At 44.0% G+C, this 22,883-nt stretch overlaps 1 protein-coding gene across 2 annotated transcripts in view; it reads right to left on the bottom strand.

Moving 5' to 3' along the window:
- Positions 1 to 22,424, bottom strand: part of adssl (adenylosuccinate synthase, like) — a 28,683-nt gene extending 6,259 nt beyond the window's left edge. Inside the window, exons 1-10 of one of the 2 annotated variants that reach the window (XM_083638709.1) lie at positions 22,191 to 22,424; positions 17,257 to 17,359; positions 16,123 to 16,191; positions 15,943 to 15,993; positions 15,781 to 15,847; positions 15,551 to 15,658; positions 11,185 to 11,266; positions 10,748 to 10,874; positions 10,486 to 10,640; positions 3,335 to 3,459 (exon numbers count right to left, since the gene is read on the bottom strand). In XM_083638709.1, coding sequence (XP_083494835.1) covers positions 3,335 to 3,459; positions 10,486 to 10,640; positions 10,748 to 10,874; positions 11,185 to 11,266; positions 15,551 to 15,658; positions 15,781 to 15,847; positions 15,943 to 15,993; positions 16,123 to 16,191; positions 17,257 to 17,359; positions 22,191 to 22,415 — 1,112 coding nt within the window. In that variant the 5' untranslated portion in view covers positions 22,416 to 22,424. The remainder of the gene's footprint in view (positions 1 to 3,334; positions 3,460 to 10,485; positions 10,641 to 10,747; positions 10,875 to 11,184; positions 11,267 to 15,550; positions 15,659 to 15,780; positions 15,848 to 15,942; positions 15,994 to 16,122; positions 16,192 to 17,256; positions 17,360 to 22,190) is intronic. The other variant, XM_083638710.1, reaches the window with a different exon arrangement.
- Positions 22,425 to 22,883: the final 459 nt, after the last annotated feature.

Below are 22,883 nucleotides of genomic sequence, written 5' to 3'. Positions count from 1 at the left end.
CGGCTTATACACCGGTGCGCCTTATAGTCCGGAATTTACGGTACACACAGAGCGCAGAGACTGCTGCACGGTGCTCATGTTTGAGTCAAATAAGAATCAATTATCTTCTTAATATGTTAAATGTAGTTATTCATTTTTATTAATCATTATTATCTCTTGTTTGCTGAGCTGTTGTGCTGCACCGCAGTCCGCACGCAGCCTATGGGAGGAATAGTGCCTGGCCCTGAATTGGAGGCTGCTGCGGGGAATGAGAAGGGGGGAAATGACGAATGCTAGCAGGAAAAAAAAGAAACAGATAGGAATTCTCTAATGAATGATTGGACTAAAATTGGTCGGTTTTAATGTATATAAATTACTAGAAACTAATTACAAAAGCTGATAATGAAAATGTGTGCTGGTGGAATGAAAATTCGACTTGAAAGAGAGCGACATCACTCAGCGCTGCTCTCAGTATGCTGCGTAATTATGTACGCAGCAGCGGAGATGCAGGAGAGAGCGCCCGAAAAGGAATAAGCATACCGTCCATAGCATGGAAGCTGAAAAACATTTATGGCAGTAACACACACACAGCGTTCCCAGAACTCTAGTCTGTTTACATTTTTGTGCCGGCCACATATGACCTTTTACGTGCGATCGGGCTGAAACTTTCAGGGGGTGTAAAGAGCACCCGTGCAGGTGACCTGACGGAGCTGGATTTTTTAATTAGGTGATTGCCCTAATTACTAGGGATGGCACGATACCACTTTTTCCATATCCGATCCGATACCGATACCACAATCTTGAGTGTCTGCCGATACCGATATCAATCCGATCCGATCTTTTTCCCTCGCTTATACAACTAAGCTGTTAATAATAAATTTACCAATGCACTTTGCTCAACCCAGCCATCTAAACAGCATGTTCAATCTGTGGAACAATATTCCTTAAATGAAAGGCTATAGCCCAGAACATAGACTCAGTAATGCACTATTGCTGCTGCTTCTTTTTAAGCCTTCACACGCACGCACACACACACACGTCCTTGTTATAACTGTTCCTGGTCTCCCCGAGTGCAGAGAGAGAGCCTGGTGACGCGAGGTTACCCCTACTTGCGTGTTGTGTGAAACAAGGGGCGGAGTGCAGTTCAGGGATCATGGTGTTTGTAAACACGGGCACATGGCCTAATCTAGTTTTATTTGGCGTTTTGAAGGAAGATTTTGACTTTTGGGATTAATTATAATAAGGACTAACAGGAGGAGAGAACGTCTAACTTTATCTCTGCTGAATTGGGTGAGTGTTTATTAGCGTTAATCTGCCGATCCGTTATGCAGAAAGTGCGTAGATTTGACTTCACTTCTGGGAATGGTAACGTAGCCTATTATTGATTGTGATAGCATGCTGTGCTGCGCGGAATTGACGCGGCTGCCGGTGTGTTTTGAGGCTCACCGGTGTCGAGTTGGAGTGAATCTGCATCTGATCTCCTCTCTCCTTCTCTCTGTAACGTTGCTGTCAGGTTTGTGTGTGATACAGTGACCCAGGCAGGCAGTCTGCGCCGCGGTGTTGACGTTTCCACTGCTTAAAAACACTCGCATCGTATTAAATTGCACGTGGCTTTTATCTTCCTTGATCAACACAGCTATGGTGACAACGCACAGTGCAATCTCACTCTGTCCACATGCACGATGCTGCAGTTGTTCATCTGCGTCCGTGACGGCGGATTGCTCGAAGTTTAGTGAAGCATTTAGTGATAGTTTAGGCTATGGATCGGATCGGATTCTACTTCTTTTTCCCACCAGATATCCGATCCAGTGATTTTGGCCGGATCGGCTCCGATACCGATACTGAGTATCGGATCGGACCATCCCTACTAATTACCTAATGTTTAGTGCAGTGACCATTCCCCCCATGCACCAGAGTCCTGCACGGGTCTGATTTTCAAGAATCCACCCCGCCCCAGACATGAGACCCGCGCCCCGACCCGGGGGGTGCGGTAGCATGTATCGATAACAAGAAATGTGATAGGAAACAACAGCTTTAGCGAATTTGTAACCAAACTCCATTCAAAAACATGCCGTTTTAACAGAGGGTCCATTCCTGGCATTGTGCCAAAAATGAGCGCAGTCAAAATAGTGGTCGCACCGTCGTCAATCACTGTGGGTGATTTATTTTACAAGTGGCATTCAAGTCATATCTGACTAGTTTTAAATTTATTTCTCCCCACAAAAGTTAGGCTAGGCCTATATGTCTCGATATAGGCTATCAGTCAGTCAGCTCCTATCCTCTCCGCAGTGTGGACGCACAGTCACACAACACTGCCTGCCTCAAATGGCTGCCTCACACAATAGAATTGGCTGCATCCAACTCGAGAAAACTTCTCAGAAGAGACTAACGTTAGCGACAAATCTGGAGACTTTTTCTGACATGGGAATGATGGGATTATTACCAGCAAGCAGCAGTAAAAGCAGGCAATGACGATAGCTGGGTAAGTCCCGCTAGCATCGATGCTAAGTTAGCAAAGTAGCCTACAGCAAGAGCGCAGCTGAAGCTAATTAATATGGACGTTAACATCCATATAATATATAGCCATGTGCTTGCGCAATGACATCATGTATTGGCGATGTCAAAGGGTGGCGATTGACGATCTGACTGAGGTCAAGATCGCGCAACTCTAGTAGGCTATCATCTCTCTTGTTGCATTTTTAAACTGGCAGATGGGGGATTCAACTTTTAGTTGTTTACTCACCTAAATTGGCTCTCTTCCAAATAATGCAGCCACGTAACTAACGCTACGTCCATTCATGAAAATAATGATGGGACATTAATGGTTTGTAAAGTGCCACCACGCGCCCACTCACATACCAGCTAGATGATCTGGATCATGAGCTGCCAGAGTTAAACAGCACCTGCTTTTGCACGAATGCGGATGTTACACCGGGGACCGAGATGAATATGATACGGACTCGCGGGAGTGCGCGTAGGCCGGCTAATTGTTGTTTAACATGCAGGCCAACCGGCTAGGAGTGGGTTATAATACGGATTCCACTGCATGTTAAGAAGTGGCTTGTCACTACTGATCACTCGCTGACATCATCAGTGATGTCAAGTTGGGCAAATGTGGGCTGAATGTCACTCGAGCACTCCATGATGTGATCAGTGATGGTCACTCGAGCAATTGTGATGTCATTAGTGTTGAGCAATTGTGCGCTGCGCATGCCAATAGAGCAGGCGAGGCCACACAGCAGCCGAGCTAGCGAGCCCGCGTAGTTTTTACTATTCATAGTCTAAGCTAAAACTCCACACAAGAGTAATTACATCAGTGAGGATAATATTCAGAAATGGTGTGATGGTTCCTTACGCAGAGAAGCCGTTGACCATGTGGGCGTATCTGACCAAAATCAGATCCAGCCAACCACAGCGCCTTATTCGGCCGGTAGTCACACCAACCTCCCTCCCTCTGGACTGCAACAGCGCCCCAAGATCCTAAAACACAGCAAACAGCCAATAGACATAAACATATATAAACAAATATAATAGGAAACAGTTACACTGAGATTTGAAAAGGTGTTAAATGCTCAAGAACATGTAGTAATAATCCCTGTTATAGATCAAATTTAACAAAAAGATAAAGTGCGCACACTGAGGCTCCATCAATGTTTTTTTATTTGCAACGTTTCGATCTTCACAGGATCTTTGTCAAGCAATGAGTGAGGCAGTGAAAGGCATGACTTACATACAGGCAGGCAGTAATCAGCCTAAATCAATGGCACCTGCTACTCCAAACACAAGGGAGGGGGCCAGAGTGGCATTCACACATACATGAAAAAGTATGGAAACTAGAGAGTAAGAAAAAACCACAAGCAGAACCTGACATGTGGCCACCTGGTTGAAAAAGAAAAAGAGTATATTCAATCACCAAATTGGCCACACGTCAAGTGTCTGCATGACAAGAAATATTCTATGGAAAGTATTTAGACATGTATCTATATATCCAGCCCATTAGCCAATAGCATTTTAGAGAAACGTGATGTACCTCTCTAAACTGACCAATCAGAAGCAGCTAAAGATGAGCAGTACTAGCAAGTTAGTTTGTCACACCTCGTTTGATAGTGTTGCAAAACTATAAAGTGACAGGTCATTATTCTTGACTCGGGGGATATAACCCGGGGTTACAATTAATTGTGTCGGGAGATCATTTACAGGACACAGTCTCCTGCAGATTTTAATTTACAGGTTTTTGATGAATTTTAAAGGCCAATGTCCTGCAATTACGGGACAACGGAAACGCTGCTTATCTGTCGGGGCATTGAGAAGGCCAATGCGTTATCACACACACGCGCACACAGACAGACATGGGGTCATCCAATACAAATAGTTATTGGTATAAGTTGTAATCATAAACTGCACACACACATAGATGTCACACGTGGCTGACCTTGCTTGGCTCCAGCTCTGCTGTAGCTCAAAGATAAAACATGTGCTGCTCCAAGCTCCTCTTCTCTCACCTCTCAGCCTACTTACTGTATAAGAGCTACATGATGACAACGTTTGAATCTTCACTGCATCAATGTAACTCTGACGAGGGCGTGTATATGCATGTATGTGTCCCGCAGTGAGTACTGATCGACGATCGACGACGATTTTCAGACGGCAGCCCGTCTTTATTGTCACACAACACACTACAACACATGCACAGAGGGCCACAACACACACATGCTGACGGTGGCCGGTGAAATTTGTCTTCTGCATTTAAAATTTGCAAATTTGTCCTTTCCTCCTGGGGCAGGCCAGGAGCAGTGGTCGCTTTCTCGTATAGCGCCCGGGGACCGACTTCGGATGTTGTCGACACTGATCGGATGACGATGACGATCTGATCTTCTGCATGTTTTTAGTGTGGGGGGGGGGGGGGGTTATATACGGAGGAACCCCCCTGGGGGAGCACGGGGAGAACATGCAAACTCCACACAGAGAGAAAGGCCCTTACGACGAGATACCCCACCTGGGCAGTAGGCACTGAAGATATGGGGGGGAACACAACCACAGCGCCCACAGTGTCCCAGGCGAGAATCGAACTCAGGACCTTCTGACTGTGAGGCGACAGCTCTACCACTGAGCCACCGTGATGGGTTAAAAGAAAAAGAAACATCCCAATTAATGGTGTAACCAATTGGTGCTATGTAATATTTTTACCCTTCCTTCCCAGCATCCAAAAAAAAAGAAAAAAGTGATGGGATTAGTGATAGCAATAATGATAATAAGCACACAAAAACAAAATCAAAAAATATTGTAGCTTATTGATATTATCATGGTTGTCCTTTTGGGAATAATATGTGAGAATGTACTAATGTATACTAATTTGTCAGCCCTCTCATTGAGTTGATTACTATCTTTTGATATGAGTTTAAAAAGGGGGGGGGGCATAATGCGACGTTTTCTTGTTTTAGAACCATTCTTGCCAGTCTTATATGTATTGTGTGTTTTTTTATTGGACCTTGCGTCTGTCAATAAAGTGATGACGATGACGATGACGATGATGATATATAACGTATAGCCTACACTCACATGCTGTTGTTCACCACACTATTATGGGCCCCTTTTGGTCCCATAGCCACATACACCATCCTGTGGCTGGGGTTTGTCTAATATTAACCCCCATCTTCACACAACTGTACTAATGTGGAGTACCTTTTGTTGTTTTTTCTTTGTTTTTTTTTGCCTTAATATGTTGTTGTTGTCTGTGCCTTGCCTTGTTGTTATGCTGTTTTGTTGTGTCAAAAAAAGGTATAAATACCGCAGGTTGTATGAAAAGAAATGGATTTGTTACAAAGGTGGCTAATACACTTTTTTAAGACAACTTCCGGACTCCTGGCTTCATTCAATTTGTTTCATATTGGCTGAAAATGTTGATTATGCGGATGAGGAGTGAGAAATTAATTTCCATAACTGTCCCCATTGCCCCATTCATTTGCTTCTAGAAAAATAATGTTAATTCAATTTTATACAACTCTGTGGGCCACTGTGGTTTCCCTGTTTGATGTAACTATTAATATACATATTACAACTACGTGTGCACGGCCTACTAATCCGTGGACATGGCTTAGGACTCAGTGGGGCACTGATTACTAATTTGAGGGCATGGTTTTACTAATCCATGCACAAGCACGGTGTGCAGTTCACCAATCGGTGCCCATATGGATTTCCACATCAATTATGTTTTTCTTAATAGGTGACCCGTGGCGAGCTCTAGAGAACAGACAAAAAGCAATGGCACATTTTCATGCTGAATGACGATTGTAAAATTTGAGAGACAGATCACGTCTGTCATTGCTACTGGACACTGGAGTAACTTTCGCTCCCAGCAGTGTGGTCAGATATCGGAGTGCGCCCATAGCACCTCATCATTTATTTACCTCATCCCAGCGAGCACAAAACGTTTTTTTCAACGTTGATTTTTAGTTGAAATCTGGGTGATATTGGGTTTGAACATCTAAGACCTAATTCCACCCTCTTTTCAACCGGCTAAAATGCGGTTACATCAACGTGTCAAAAAACACAATTTGGTTAATCATATTGTTAAAACATTTGTTGTAGCTTAAAATAGAGGCAATATTGATAGTGTGTGAATTGGCATTTGTCCAATTAATTGTGTAACTGAGAGTTGAAATCTGGTCTACAAAAACACTACATTTCAACGCATTTTATGTCACATGAAATATCATAAATATGGAACTATTAGGCTATGTGCTGCCAGCAAAAAGCTTCCAGGACACAACTATGGTTAATACTTTAGCGCAATACTATAAAATAATGAACTGAGTTCCTGCAGTAACGTGCATGCGCAAGTACTTAGTCGCTAGCTGTGACTGACTAGAATGCGTAGAATTTAATCCGAAGCAATACTGCATCAAGTGTGGAGCGAGGTGCTCTGGGCACGCTATGTTATTGTAACAGACTGTATACGAGGCTCTGTGTCCCCCCTGAGTTGCTGGTGTTAAATGAAGTTAACCTCTGAAGCCGTACAGCCTACAGACTACATAGACGCACACATACAGTCAACATAATTTTAGTCTGTTGCATAGTCTGGTACACATGATATAAAATACCTGTCCCATGATCGTTTAGCCTGTGGTAACGTACAAGTTGTGTACGAGATAGAGATGAAGTATTATGTGCCTGGCGCCCCATGTATTGTAAGTGAACGGATAGCTCAGTCGATAGATCGGCGGTTCGAATCCCGTGTGACGCGTTGCATTTTTAATTTAAGATCCTGCTGAAATATAGTCTAAATGTGAACGTTCAATCAACATCTGCAAATAGTGGGTGAACAAACTTTCACTTTTAAACCTTTCTTGCATGTTTTTTCAACGTTGACCCTAAACGTTTTTTAAACATGTTTTCAACCGAAAAATGCTGGCTGGGATGTGGTAGCTAGGGATAGGAAGGTGGGAGAGAGTCGGGATTCGAGGGGTGGCTAGAGGGAGCGGCTAGGGGGTTGTTGGTGGTGGGAGCGAGCGTGCTGCAATAAAGCTGAATGGCCACACCACTGCGCTGTGGGCGTAAACCGTAAAGGTTTGCGCTTGTGTACTCCTCCCTCAAAGACATGTCTATCTTCACCAGCTTTCATAAACTTTGTTTCCATATTTCAAATTCGGTGCAACAGAAAAAAATCATGCTCGCATTCATTGGTAAATATAAAATATTGCTTTGCTTAATATCCCCGCCCCATAAATAGTTTGTGAATCTAAAACTTCCGTATGCCGGAAACCAGGCACCTGGCCGGAGGTCTTAAAGCCCTGCGGGCAGTTGGGGGTTGAGTGCCCTGCTAAAGTGCACATCACTGAAAGTTGTTGAGAGAAGAAACAGCATTAGTCTTTTCACTTTCTCCCCCACAGATTTTCCCCAGCCAATCTGGGGATTTGAACCGACCACAGGTCTGCTTCATTGACCTCAAGGCTGCCACTGTCTCGAGGACCCGAGTGACTGATGATCTCACAGCAGACAGTAAAGGGCTACAGAGGGAAGTGATGCCCTGAAATGACCTTCTGTGCCTTGTAACTTCTGACTCATTTGTTCACGAGCTCAGCAGGTGCTGGTCCTCCTCTGAGGCTTGATGTAGGCCAACCAGTATGATCAGTTAGATGGTTTCATTGATGAATACACTAATAAACCTAATATGAAAGTGATAAGATGTCCTTGTTTCTCTACATGACGTAACGATAATGTGAAAATGGAAATCCATCGTTTCACTTAAATATCCATCCATTCCGCACTTATCCACGGAGTCGGATCGCAAAGGTAATAGATCCAGCAGGGGACCCCAAACTTCCCTTTCCCTGGCCACATTAACCAGCTGTGACTGTTGTAGGGTCTCAAGACGTTCCCAGGCCAGTGTGAAGAGATGTCATCACTCTACCTGGTCTGTGGTCTGTGGTCTGCCCCGTGGCCTCCTCCCAGCTGGACATGGCTGGAACAACTCCCTGTGGAGGTGACCAGGAGGCATCCTTACTAGATGTCCGAACCACCTCAACTGGCTCCTTTCTATGCAAAGGAGCAGCAGCTATACTCTGAGTCCGCGATCTCGTCCTTTCGGTCATGAGCCATAGTTTATGACCATAGGTGAGGGGGCTAGGATGAAGATTGACCGTTAGATTGAGAGGTTTGCCTTTTGGCTCAGCTCTCTTTCGTTCACAATGGTGCGGTAAAGCGAACGCAATACCCCCCCCCCCCCCCGCTGCTCCGATTCTCTGGCCCATCTCACGCTCCCGTTGTCCCCTCACTCGAGAACAAGACCCAGAGGTACTTTGACTCCGTCACTCGGGGTAAGGAGGACTCGCCGGTTTCCTGCTGAGAACCATGGCCTTCAAACTGGGCTGCAAACCGATCCAGTGCGTGTTGAAGGTCACAGACCGATGATGCCATGTTCCCCACGTCATCCTCAAAAAGCAGTGTCGCAATCCTACACCCAGTGAACTTAAAGCCCTCCCCTCCACTATGCCTCGAAATCCCGTCCATGAAGCTCACAAACATAGGTGACTAAGAAAGCGCAGCCCTGGCGGGGGCCAACACCCACTGAGAACAGGTCATACTACTGACTACTGACTACCGAGAATCCGGACACAGCTCTGGCTTTTGGCGTAGGGATTGGATGGCCTCACTAATGCCCCCACACCCCATATGCCTGCAGCACCTCCCACAGCATCTCCTGGCGGACCCGGTCATGAAACTACTCCAAATCCACAACCACATGTAGACCAGGCCACCTCCATCCTTTAAGAGCTGGTTTCATTGTTCAATGTTCTTGAATGTTCTTAAATCTGAGGTTCAACTATCGAGACGCTCTTTTCCAGCACCTTAGAGTAGACTTTCCCAGGGAGGCTGATTAATGTGATACCTGTGAAACAGAAGAATAAGAACTGCTCGCACATAGAGAAAAGTGACGTGACGTTTCGAGCTAGACGCTGTTCATCAGACAGTCTAGCGTCTAGCTCGAAACGTCACTTTTCTTTTCTCCTGGTGCAATAAATACCTAAAAGGAGCCCTGCAGTGTGTGAGCAGTTCTTATTCTTTTGTTTCACTGTTCCAGTTCAGCTTATCACCTGCCCCTATTTGGGTTTGGATGTGCGTGTCTCTCTCTATTTCTTAATGTGATACCTGTACCTGAAACATTAGCTTAATATTAGGGTAATGAATGCATTAATTGGCAATTATTTCTATACTAGTAATCTTGCGCAGGCTCACGGCCTCATCCGCCCTGCAATATAATAGCCTTATATAGCCTCAGACTGATGACATCACAGAACCTATAATAGCCTCACCCAAGGATGACTTCATGGATGTCATCACTGACTGATGACATCATCCCTGATGACATTATCACAGAACTTATAATAGCCTCACCCAGGAAGGATGACATCAGGCATGATCACATCACTTGTGACATCATCCCTGGTGACATCATCACTGACTGACATAGCTGTGGCCGGCACAAAAATTGAAACAGAGAACAGAGGTCGGACAGAGAACGGACAGAGAACAGACAGAGAACAGGGCCCACACTGGCAATCCCTGATGACATCATCACTGGTGACATCATCATTGACTGATGACATCATCCCTGACCGACATAACTGTGGCCGGCACAAAAATTGAAAGAGTCCACACTTGCAATTATATATATAATACTAATAATACTAATAATAATAGTATATAATAATAAATGAACATATGTCTTCACCTAAATCATGGATATGTGAATTCTGCATCTTCGAGCATTAAGTAGTTATAGTAGTTAAAAGATGCAAGTTTCTCCTCATTAACATGCACATGTATGCTGCAAGGGTGCTCCATTTACCTCATCTACACTAGAGGGGGAACCTGAGGTGCAAGTATGACGTTTCTATCATGTATTGCTCTTGAGTTATTGTGTTACAAGAATGTGTGTCCACACACACGCCCTCAAGACGATATCAAAGCAACCGAGTGTAAATGTGCTGACTCATCATCACTCACATTGTTCTGTTCTGTTGGGAAAGCGCCAATGCCCACCCGGGTGGTGTAAGCTTTGACAACGCCATAAACCCTGCCGACGTACGAAGGAGGCACGCCCAGACCCGTGCAAACCCCTCCAACGGTGCAGTTTGACGACGTCACGAAGGGGTACGTCCCTAAATAAAGGAACACATATGTTAACTTAATTTGGTAAATATCCTTCTCTCTTCAAAGTTACTGCCACAAAGTAACCCATCACACCAACAAGCCCATCGTTGCTCACCAAAGTCAATATCGAGGAGGGCAGCGTTGGCTCCCTCAACCAGAATCTTCTTAGTGGGTCCGGTAAGAGCTTTGTGCATGAAGTACACACCATCAGTCACCAGAGGACGCAATCTTTCTGCATATTCCTGGGAAAGCAGACACACAACACCACCTTAGGTCAATGTGAAATCTGGATCATCTCCAGCTGCCACATTTGAATTCTACAACTCTAATTCTGCATGAAATAAGCTGTAATAACCAAAATAACGGGAGCATTGAATATTTAGCACAGTATAAAATACCATAGTCCGAAATTATATCGCCAAAATCACCTCAGGCCAAGCAACTTGTTATTTATCATTAGCTGCTCCCAGATGTAGTCCAAGCTGCAATGCTGACAGATGACACAGACACTCCCCCAAAACATTCAGAAATGCCACGCTGAGCTGTCTTCACCTTCAGCTGCTGCAGCTCACTGTCAATGTCCACGTTAAGGTTGGGATACATGGTCAGGAAATGCTCCGCCAACACCCGGAACCTGCAGGAAAGAGGAGGAACGAGACGTTAAGAGTTAGACAGCAAACAGAAGGGTTGCATCGGCTGCAAGAAGATGTTTGATATAATGCTTTACAAGCAAAATAAGTTGTTTACAATGTAACATCTAGCCTATATCAATAACATAGATAAAACAATACAGCCAATATTTAATTAGGTCCAGAATGGAGAAAATACATAATTTTGTGTGAAATTTAAGCGTGATCTCAACTAAGGGGAAGGCGATGGAAAAGAAAAACATGGTTAGTGCCAATGAGAAATGCTGTTGTCTACAACAAATTATAGAAATATGATCAAATACAGAGTGCTTTCCACTGATGTTCAGAATCTTGCACAAAAATACCAGACAACATTGCTTCTGAGTAAGTGTTCAGTACGAGGAATGGCACAATTTCTATATACAGCCTTTACATTAAATAAGATATATTAAATAAATTGTAAAGGCAGGGTGTGCAGCAGACCACTTTTCTTATAAGGCAATTTCCATACCGCTGGCTGTATTTTTGGCTAGAAACTAATGTTGGAGGCGCCCCAGCCTTTAGGCGTATTAGACTTGGCTGTTAGCTCCAGTCATGAGACGACTCAGCAGGAAACCAGTTATAGTTGGGCATTTTGGACTGGGTCAACCCATTTCCATTTCACATCTTAAAGACCCATCCTCATCGAGTTTGATATCAAAGATCTTGTTCTACCCAAGAATTTATAATTCTCACATAATGCACAACAATATAGGCATGAAAGAATATTATTTTTCAATGTAAACCAGTGTGGTGCTGCCATCTGCTGGCAAGAGAAGAAGTAGTATTTGACGTCAATAATAAACTGTATGGTAATATGACCCACTAACACATTATTTTCACAATATCATGAAAAACTGATATGTCCTGGTAAAATATGGAGACGATATCTTGATATGAAAAATCTGATATCACCCAACTCTAATTGTCAGGGGTTATATGTTTATCCTGCAACTTAAAAACAAGCTGAACCCAAAAATGATTTTATTTTTATTTTACTTCACATACATGGGTATTCAGTGGACCTATTTAAAAATGTATGCAAAAAAAAAGAAAAGAAATCTACACGCGGAGACAGCCAGGTCAGGTCCTTGGCTCTCTGCGGATCCCACTCGCGTAGAGCCACAGCACGCTTAATCCCACTGGATTTGGGGGCAGAACACGCCAGGATTGGCCAACGCCAAATCCAGTCCCCAGAATTGTCAAATCAAATCACGGACACGCTATGGCCCGCCTCTCAACCCTCTGTCATCTCAGACAAGACTTGTTTTCAGTCTGATATGTCACGCGGCCCTCTCTGAGACCCGGTTCTTGTGGTCTTTAAAGCTAAAACTTAAGGTTTCCAATCATCAAATGTCATTCAATTTGGTCCACACACTCTTAGCTGCTGCCCCCCCACCTACCCTCATCAATGGTGAGCCAGTAGAGGTGGTTAAGCAGTACAAGTATCTGGGGGTAATCTTAGATGATGAGCTTAGCTTTGAGCCTAATGTGAAGGCGATTGTGAAAAAAGCTCACAAACGTCTCTTCTTTTAAAGAAAGCTCCGCAACTTTAACGTGCAGAAGTCTTTTATGAATATGTTTTACTCATGTATTGAGTCTGTTCTTACTTTTGCTCTCATTTTCTGGTTCGGCAACCTAAATCACAGAGAGAAGAACCTGCTAAATGGAGTTGTGAAAGTGTGCGCTAAAATCACTGGGACGGACCTAAATGCTCTCAGGCACATTTATCAGAAAAGAGTGACCAAGAAAGCTCAGGACATTCTTCTGGAGCCCCTGCATCCTCTTTTCGAGGAATCCTGCCTCCTCACCTCGGGGCGCAGGTTCAGGTTCAGGCTCCCAAAATGTGCCAGTAACACATTCCGCCGTTCTTTTATTCCTGAGGCGATCCGGAGACTGAATATGTGAATATGCTGTGTGAAGTTTTACATATGTGGATCTTGCAGATTGAAGTTTTATGTTTTTTCCCTTTCCTTCTCTCTCAGCACACATTTGAAGATGTGTTAGCCCCTGTTCACACAGTACGCCGAAGCAACACTCAACCGAAGCTGTACCTACGCTGAACCCACAAGTTTCATTTAGGCGTCCTTGTTAACAGGCGAAGCCGTTCACACCACCCGCACGCGTGCCACGCTCACACCATGCCGAAGCCACGCTCACGCCACGCCGAAGCCACGCTGAAGCCACGCTACGCCGAAGCGATCACTCAGGATTGATGCCGATTTTCCAAGCGTGAAGGCGCGCCGCCGCAGGCATGAAGTCAATGGGAGATGTGGGCGGGTTCAAGGCGCGAGAGTAGGCACTGAGAGGAAAAGACAAGGCGTCTTGTGTGAACGGAAACGCCGGGATTTCACTGGTTTCATTTGCGTTGCAGCTGTGCTTCGGTTTTGCTCCATGCTCCGCCAACACTCACCGGCTGCGTGCAGAGCACGTCACGGCTCCGCTCCGCCAGACAGCTGGAGTGACGAGACCGACAAGTTCTCGCGGTGAAATCGCGCGAGACAATTTGTATGTGGGATAAATACAACAACAAACAGGCAGAAGATCATTGTTCCCAACTGGAGAAGCAGAGGAGGGGTGGACTTGCTTGGTGTTGTCCTTGTAAAAAGGATGTGTTGTGTCATATATTATTTTGTGGTTTTCCACTTCAATGATTAACTTTTCCTCATACATGTTTGTCCTCTGGCTTGATATTGAATGCTGTAAGCACCTCTGCCCCGTTGACTCCATGCCTGGCTCCGCCCAACTTGCTGCGGCTTTGCTCCGACATCCGTGAAAAATAGAAGCCTTGCGTATCTGCTTCGGAGAGCTCCGGATCATCGAGGCTGGGACGGAGTACACACGCAACGCAGCGGAGTAGGTGGGAGTTGACACAATGATGAGAGTGGAAACGTATCGGCTCCGAAGGCGTACCGCAGCGCAGACGGACCGAACACGGACTCAGTGGAAGTGGCCGTCACGCCTACATTCCACTAGGTCCGTGTTCGGTCCGTCTGCGCTGCGGTACGGCATCGGAACCGATACGTTCCGGACGCGTTGCGGAGAACAGCCGCAACGCAACGCAAATGCAACCAGTGCAATCCCGGCGTAAGGCGTACGTTCAGCTCTGCTTACGTTCGCCATCCTGTGTGAACAAGGGCTTACGCTGTCTATGTTTTTATGTGTTTTACTGTTTTCTAATGTATGAACTGCCTGCTGTGAATCAAATTGCCCCATCTGGGGACAATCAAGATTTTCTACTCTACTCTTAAGGTCTTTGCACACACAGTCCGATTGTTGTTTTCGTATGCGTGTTTTTTAATCCGTCATCTGAAAACACAGACGGGTCCCAGCTCGCAAAAATCTATTGACTGATGCAAAAAAACGCAGAAAATTGAACCTCGTCCGAAAACTTAAATGATGGACGCAATTGTCAGACTCGGTCGTATTCTTTTTTTTTCGTGCGTCCATTTTCGGACAAAAATACAGACTTGGTGTGCAAAAGCTATTAGACCCAGCATTACTTAATAATGTGTGTGGCCTATCAAACAATTGTTCAGAAAAGTTTTAAATCTTTGTAAATCAAATGTAGATTTGGTCCACACACTCTTAAGGCGAATGTCCACCAGCTGCGGTCTGGCCCGTGCAGCTCCGGTAACGTGTGGATCCAGCAAAAATATAACAGGTGCGTATTCCTGCTGATCCACATGCTTTTCCCATCCATCACATCATGGGAGTGAGTTTGTTCTGACAGCCATACCGGGAGCTGCTCTGAGCCGTACCGCAGCTGGTGGACATTGGGCATTAGACCAAGCATTAGTTAATACTGTGTGTGACTGTGGACTATCAAACAATTGTTCAGAAATGTTGTAAATCTTTGTAAATCAAATGTAAATGTAAGGAGGCAAATCAAAGCAAATATGGAAATGCCAGAGTACCTATACACTGTAATGCCACAACAAACATTTAAATTTTGTACACACTTTAAACAGATTCTCTCGTCACTCCTAAAGATGCCATGACTCAAAATCTTTCATTTCTGCATTTCCATGCAATATTAAACCTGTTCAAGTTTGAAATGTTTTGACTTGGCATGGTGACTTGAAATGCTGAACTGAGGTCTGATTGATCAGGGGTGGGTAGATTGATCATGTCAACAGTCCATGATGCTGTTTCTGTCACTTGGACTTCCTGATGATATGTCAGGTTCCTGCACAATGATGAAAATATGAAGAGAATATGAAAATGAAGATGAGAAAAAGAACACTCACTTATCCCGAAAAACCTTGAAATCAGAGACAAGGTCACAGACTCGCAAACCATTTCGAGCAGCTTTGGAGGAGTAGGCAGGACCGATTCCCTTCTTAGTTGTCCCCAGACTTGAGCAGAAACATAAAGCACAAGATAGTATACTCATCAGCACTAGAGTCCAGCGTTCTATTACACAATTTACCTAAGTAAAGATCCAAAGAGGGATTTAAATTAATTTGAATAGACTCACTTTTTCCCATCCTGTTCCTGCCTTTGCTGTTCTTGGATCCCGTCCACAGCTTGATGGAAGTTGAACACTAGAAGCAGATTGGAGGGAACATCAATAAAAACAAACAAACAAGCTATTTAATTTCATATAAAGACTTCCAAAACCATAGAAATGCTGAGTTACCAATGTGAGCGCGATCCGAAATCTTTAATCTCTCCTCCCATCCTTCTAATCCTACACAAAATGACACAAATCACATGTCAAGTATTTGTGCTGTGAGAAATGTTTCATTCCACTTCAGGCACATGACTACACCACACCATATCCACTGCAGGCTTCCTCATTAGTCAACGTTTAGCCTACCTTTGCCTTTCTGCAGGTTCTTTTCAGCCTCCTCAAAGAGACCAGGTAAGTGAATCACAACCCCATTGCCTGTGAGGAAAGACGAAATCAAACTTTTCTCTTAGATTTCTCATGAGTAGCAAAAGGAAACCAAAAGTGTTTATTTCAATGACACCAACGATCAATTTGCCCATCACATTATCAATTAGGGCTGGGTTAAAAATCGATACATAAATCCCAGTATCGATCTTTTAAAATGCATTTGACAAATGTTTTTTTTTTTTTTTTTTTTTAAACATAGGCTATAATATTATAGGCTGTGTGTGGTAGTTACACACAAAATTCCTACCGCAGCAGTTTGGCCAATGAACACTTGGGACAGTGCCTCTGTTTGGCAATCACACCTGTTGTGCCCAGGTTCGAGTCATTGTTGGTTACTTACAGGCAAACATCCATTTCTCCCACTGATTCAAGCCACCATACTGTACTATTGAGTGTACATTATGTTATGCATGTTATGGTTTATTGTTGGTGCATTTTACTGGCATTTGTTCCCGCCTTCCCGGACCAGTGAACTCAAAAATCATAAGTGGACCTTTTACAAAAGTTGGGAGTGATTAAACGAGGATTTCATTTCAATATAAGACACATTTCATTACGTCATTTAGCGGATGCTTTTTTGTCCAAAGCGACTTACAATATCACATTTTGTCAACAGTACAGAAAATAATTATACAAAATGATCAATGACAGCCAAGACATTTTGATTAACTATAGAGTAGCACTTTGTAGAAAGTAGTTTGAGAAGGAATAAGTAACATGTAACATTAGTAAGTAGTTTGAGAAGGAAGTAACATTAGTATTTTTTTTTATTATGAAAAGATATTAGTTCAAGAAAGGTACTGGGTACATACACTTTATGATGATTTATGCCAGATGTTTGTACATGTAACTGTCCACATGTGTAAATATGTGTGCTTCCTGTATTATGTGGTTTGTCTCTATGTGTGTATATATCTTTAAAAGAAAACTACAAAAAGAGATCACTTCCTAAAGACTATGCACATCCCAATAAAGGTCATGTAGGACTTGACAAATTAGTCAGGGTTTCTTTCAAAATGAATGTAGGAAAGTAACACAGGAATCTTAACGTACCAATGAAGGAGACGGCCTTCTTGTTGAGCACTCCACTTGGCAGCAGGTGGAAGTCGTACTCCACCGAGTCCACGACCACTGTATGACCTGCGTTGTTGCCTCCCTAGAATAAATGCACACATTCAGGTTACTAGAAGGCAATTTTATGACTAGTGACAACAGTGAAGGCAAGTAAACAATATGTAGATAATGTACACACCATGGGCACTCCACTCCCTGTATGGTGCTGCAAAAGGTTCATCAAACCACCCATTGAAAATAAATTAAGATTCACGTGGACAAAACATGTCTGCTATGTCATTTATTGCTGTTTCTGTACAAGATATTTATCAAGACATTTCTCATTAAAGGTCTTGTGCAGAAAACGCTAACAAATATTCAGACCAGGAACAGACATCAATAATATCAGTTGGGAGCCACACAGCTGACTTTTGTAAACATTCAGGGGCCGGTTGCACCGACTGGTCTTAACTATGCCTGGTCGTAACTCGGCAACACAATGGAGGACCAACGCAAAAGAAAGGGAAATTTCACAGACATAGAGATGAGAAAACTAATTGAACTGTATAGCCAGCATAGAGGCATACTGACTGCCAAGCAGTTAAATGTTGTCACCAATAAGAAGAAACGGTTGGTTTGGGCAGAGATAACAGAGGCAACAAATAGCTCAGACTCTGGGTCTGGGACTCTTCGCACAGAGAGTGATATAAGGAAGAAGTGGAAGGATTTGCTGAGCAAGGCAAAGAAAGACGCTGCGCTGTCACTATACTGTAGGGCTGCAACTAACGATTATTTTCATAATCGATTAATCTGTCGATTATTTTCTCGATTAATCGATTAGTTGTTTGGTCTATAAAATGTCAGAAAATGGTGTCAAATGACGATCAGTGTTTCCCAAAGCCCAAGATGACGCCCTCAAATGTCTTGTTTTGTCCACAACTCAAAGATAATATCAGTTTACTGTCATACAGGAGTAAAGAAACCAGAAAATATTCACATTTAAGAAGCTGGAATCAGAGAATTTAGACCTTTTCTCTTAAAATTGTACTCAAAACGATGAATCGATTATCAAAATAGTTGTCGATTAATTTTCTGTCGATCGACTAATCGATTAATTGATGAATCGTTGCAGCTCTACTATACTGCACCTTACGCCTGCTCTGGACTAGGAGTAATATTTACGCCCGGTCTTAGTGAGAAGAAAGCTTAAGCCCTGTTGGTGCAACCGGCATAGCTGTTAGGTAGGTCGTAAAGTCACGACCGACTTAGCTTAACTCATTGAGTGCCACGGACGTCGATCGACGTCAAAGTAAATAGTGACGTAGAGTGCCACGGACGTCGATCGACGTCAAATGCGTTTTTTGACGGTGGGACGTGGATCAAAGCCTCCTGGATCTCCTGTACAAATATTGTAGCTTTTGGAGGTGTATAACCTATTTTACAGACTCATTAGGTGGTGACAGTGATCTCCAGATTAGAGGAAGGTCTGGAAAACTGCAGGAAAAACCCCCGTGATCAAAGAGAAACCGCTCATGCTGCAGCCAGAGCCATATAGATGGCTCTGACTGCAGCTTGGCTGCAGCTGATGTTGGCTCCAACAGCAGTCAATCCGCGCACACAACTGAGCTCCTCTGCCTCTGTCTGTCTGTCTGCATAGTTTCTTCACACGATTAGCCGCCAGAAAGGCAGCACCCGACGCCGAAGGGCCAAACCTTTCCATGCAGTCCGGTTTGCCATTTCCTTGTCGCGCTGGGAGCCGGCGCAAAAAAACGGAGCCCTCCGAAAATAGACTGGGTGCGTGTGGGGAGGAGTTTGCAGCTGAGGGGGGGAAGGGGGGGGGGGGGGGGGGGGGGGAGGGGGGGGGGGCACGCATGCACCACACAACTACACCACATCACTACATCAGAAAATATTATCTTCAGACTCAGAATGTGCTTGAAATGCTGCATTTCACAAAAGGCGGAATAACTCAGCTTCTAATTTGAAAAGTGTCTTTTTGCTCAAAACAGCCTATCTTCTCCGGCTCATAACTAAAGAACGGAAAATGGGATCAATAAACTTTTTTTTGCAGATGATAGAAGAGAGTCTCCTCGTTCTTTGTGCGTGTTCGGTGTTTACATAGTAATATCACACAATATTCTGTGGGCCTCGAGAAATCACTGAAAACGCTCTGAAACTCTGGCACTGGGAGCGTCCGTTCTCCAAAAGTGGCTGGCACTCAATGAGTTAAAGTCGAACTGAACCCGTTCGTCACGTGCGTCGCAGTCCGTTTCAGACTGAAAACATAATTTGTCCGAGATGACAAGTTGAGAGGCGGGTCATACTACGGTAGTATCATGTCGATGATTTGATTTGACAATTCTGTCGACTGGCTTACTCACGATATCGCGATATTTCCATTTGCGATACGTTATCGATACACTGGCGCCAAGTATCGATATTTTAATAAAATATGCAGAATCTGATTGAAACTGATTCCCCGCAGCCATTTTGATAAACAGAGTCACTACTTCATAGGGTTGTCAAAAATATTGATACTTCTGTACTTACTCAATACTAAACATTTTAAACGGATACAATACCCCTTTGCTACAGTATCGAGTTTATCGATACCAGCCGCGCTTCCACACTGCGTCCTCCACACACACCCCCGGCAGTGCTGCTGCGGAGCTGAGCTCAGCCCCACCTCCCTCCTCTCTGTGCTCTTGTCGTTGCTAGCAAAACAGTGTGCGTTTCCCCCAATGAAAGAGCCTTGTCAACAGGACAGCAGATCCTCCGTGACCAGTTTTGGTCTCTATAAGGAATTTCAAGAGGTAAGCTCCCGTTTCAACGTTACCTAAGCACAGTTATCATAAATGTTAACGTGACATAACGTTCCCTCAGAATTAGCCGTTCAGCCACATTTAGCCACGTTTGCTAAGCTATTCCAAATAACGTTACATAGAGCTAGCTGCTAACGGCTTGCCCGGATAATCAAATGTTAATTTAACAAGATTCGATATGATTTTGTGCCTGACAAGTGTGATGTTTCTCTTATAGTCCCAGACTGAAGCTGAGGAAAGTCATCCTGCAACAACTGACCCGAACACTCACAGCCTGAGCCTACCCTATCAACAGTAGCCTGGGTAAACCCAGCCCCCACGTGACCTGCTCTCTCAGTTCCCAGTCACAGTCACCTTGTGACTGTAAGCAGGGTGAGCCTGAGAGCAGGTCACTGGGGGCTGGGTTTACCCAGGCTATATCAACAGTATTTGAACAGCAACGAAAATAAATGCAAGTCACAAGAAGCAAAGGAGATAAATGGGGATGTAGGAGAGTATTATGCGCATTTTCTATTATTATTATTATTATGGATCGTGAAAATGGTATAGAGTATCTATTTCCTGGGTATTGATGGGCTATCGAAGTTGGAATTCTAGTATTGTGACAACATGACGCCTCGTGGTGGCGCATATCAATCAATGAGGGTAAAGTGAGTGAGTGATGTCAATCAGTCATGTCAATTCTGCTAATAAACACATAATACCTGCTTTTTGCCTTTTTGGGGTATTTTTTCCTCTTCAGTTACACAGATATCGTGATGTATCGTAGATGAAAATTTCTTCCAATATATCGATTATCGCAGAATCGCTGTATCGTGATAATATCGTTATCGAGGGCTAAGTATCGTGACCATATCGTATCGTGAGTTACTCCGCGATTCCCACCCCTATTTGGCATTGGTCAATCATGCCGTGTTCCACCCCCAAATCGAGTGGGATTCAGCGTGTTGTCGTGCTACGCGAGTGGGATCCGCGGAGTACCAGGCAGCCAGCTGCTTCGTGCGGAGTGAGCGGACAATCCGATGCATGGGTGCTGCCCGCCCGCCTGGAATCTCCGAGGGCAGACCCCTGACAACCACGCTCTCAAGCGCGCGCCTTTGACGCTATTTCTGTAAATACGATATCCCTGGAATGCACGTTTTAACGAGCCAGTTACATTTCTTTGCATTCTTAGAGATTATAGTTTTTGTTTTTTGTTCATGTTTCTAACAATTGGCCAAGTTAGTACTTAGTTTATGGGATAGGAAAAGAGTTGGGCAAGTTACTTTAAAAATGTAATATACTACATATTACTAGATACTTTCATTTGAAAGTAATATGTTACTTTACAATATTACTGTCTGTGTAGAGCAACTCATTACTTATTACACTACTTTTGCATTACTTTCACCAAAATAACTGCAGTAGCAGAATGACACCGCTGCCCCGGAACATCCCGAAAAATAATTTAAACTGTCTTGAAGTCAGTGTAAACAATCGAAAATTCTAAATGTTATCCTTTTGTTATTGTCATCTATAGTGGTTATTTGCATAAAAACACACAATTTGATTAGAAAATGATTGTATCTTTATGTGCTTTGATTTTTTTTTTTTTTTTAAAGTAACTCAATTTATAACTTGTGTTACTTGACAGAGTAACTGGTATAATATTACTGACATCATAATGTTAATAAGTTACCCAACACTCACTGACTCTCTCTCTCACTCACTCACACACACACACTCACTCACTCACTCACACTCACACACACACACACACACACACACACACACGTTGTCGGGCAGGAAGCGGAACAGCTGGCCGACACAGGGCAGTTGGCGCCTTAATAGAACTAAGATCATTACCTGTAATGATGTCATTAGTGTGTTCTACCTCCTCCAGGCTGGAGGTCACCTGCTAACGTTAGAGATTCAGCACACATCGTAGCAGGTCTTGCTTGCTAGCACTAGCATACTAGCCAGTAGCTAGCCATTGTATAACAGTTACCCAGGAGGACAGTGACACGGTTGTTGACGTCGCAGCCAGGTCATGAGGTCATGCCTCCCTCGTTAAACTCGCCCGTCATTTAATAACAGGCTAGCTACTTTGCAATCATTCCATTTAGACTGTACCTGGCACCTGCATACGATATCCGCATCCATTGCCAGCAGGTCGACCACCTTCCCCTTGCCCTCGTCTCCCCACTGCGCGCCCAGCACCACGGTCACTTTGTTCTGAGGCTCCTTGGGGACACGGAGAGACTCCTGCACGCTCTCCCGCGAGCGCTTCACCACCGGCTCTCCGTTCAGGGACACGCTCTCCCGTCCGTTAGACATTATGCTGTCCGATGCTGCCATGCTGCTCTCTCCTTCATGCATGTAAACCGGAAGTAAACATCAGTTTTAGCGCGTTTCTCTGTTACAGGAAGTCGTCACTGCCATCTAGTGGTCGTGGTTTGACTTGCGTGCTGATGACAGTCTGCTGACTGATCACGAACCACACTACAGTGACGTGTACTCACATGATTACGCAGAGATCACAGCAAGAAAAACATCCGATGGACACATTTTATTTTCACTACACTTAATAAATTATCATAAACTCACAATATGCCCCCGTAGTATAAGCTCCCAAAAATAGAGGAATTGTGCACTTTTTGAAAGAAACGTGAAATTTCACACATAGTTAGGGAATACCATAAGGTTTATTTTCAGATTGGGAGGGAAGACAGATTTGGCCTCAATTCCAAGATGGCCACCAGGGGGCATTTTGTGTCGAAAAGGCAGAGTAAACACAGATGCAATCAAAACACTAATGAGGGTTTG

Source organism: Poromitra crassiceps (assembly GCF_964638095.1).
Source record: "Poromitra crassiceps genome assembly, chromosome: 1".
In the NCBI taxonomy this organism is placed as follows: Eukaryota; Metazoa; Chordata; class Actinopteri; order Beryciformes; family Melamphaidae; genus Poromitra; species Poromitra crassiceps.
The sequence above is the reverse complement of the archived record's forward strand: the minus strand, read 5'-3'. Positions and strand labels throughout refer to the sequence as shown.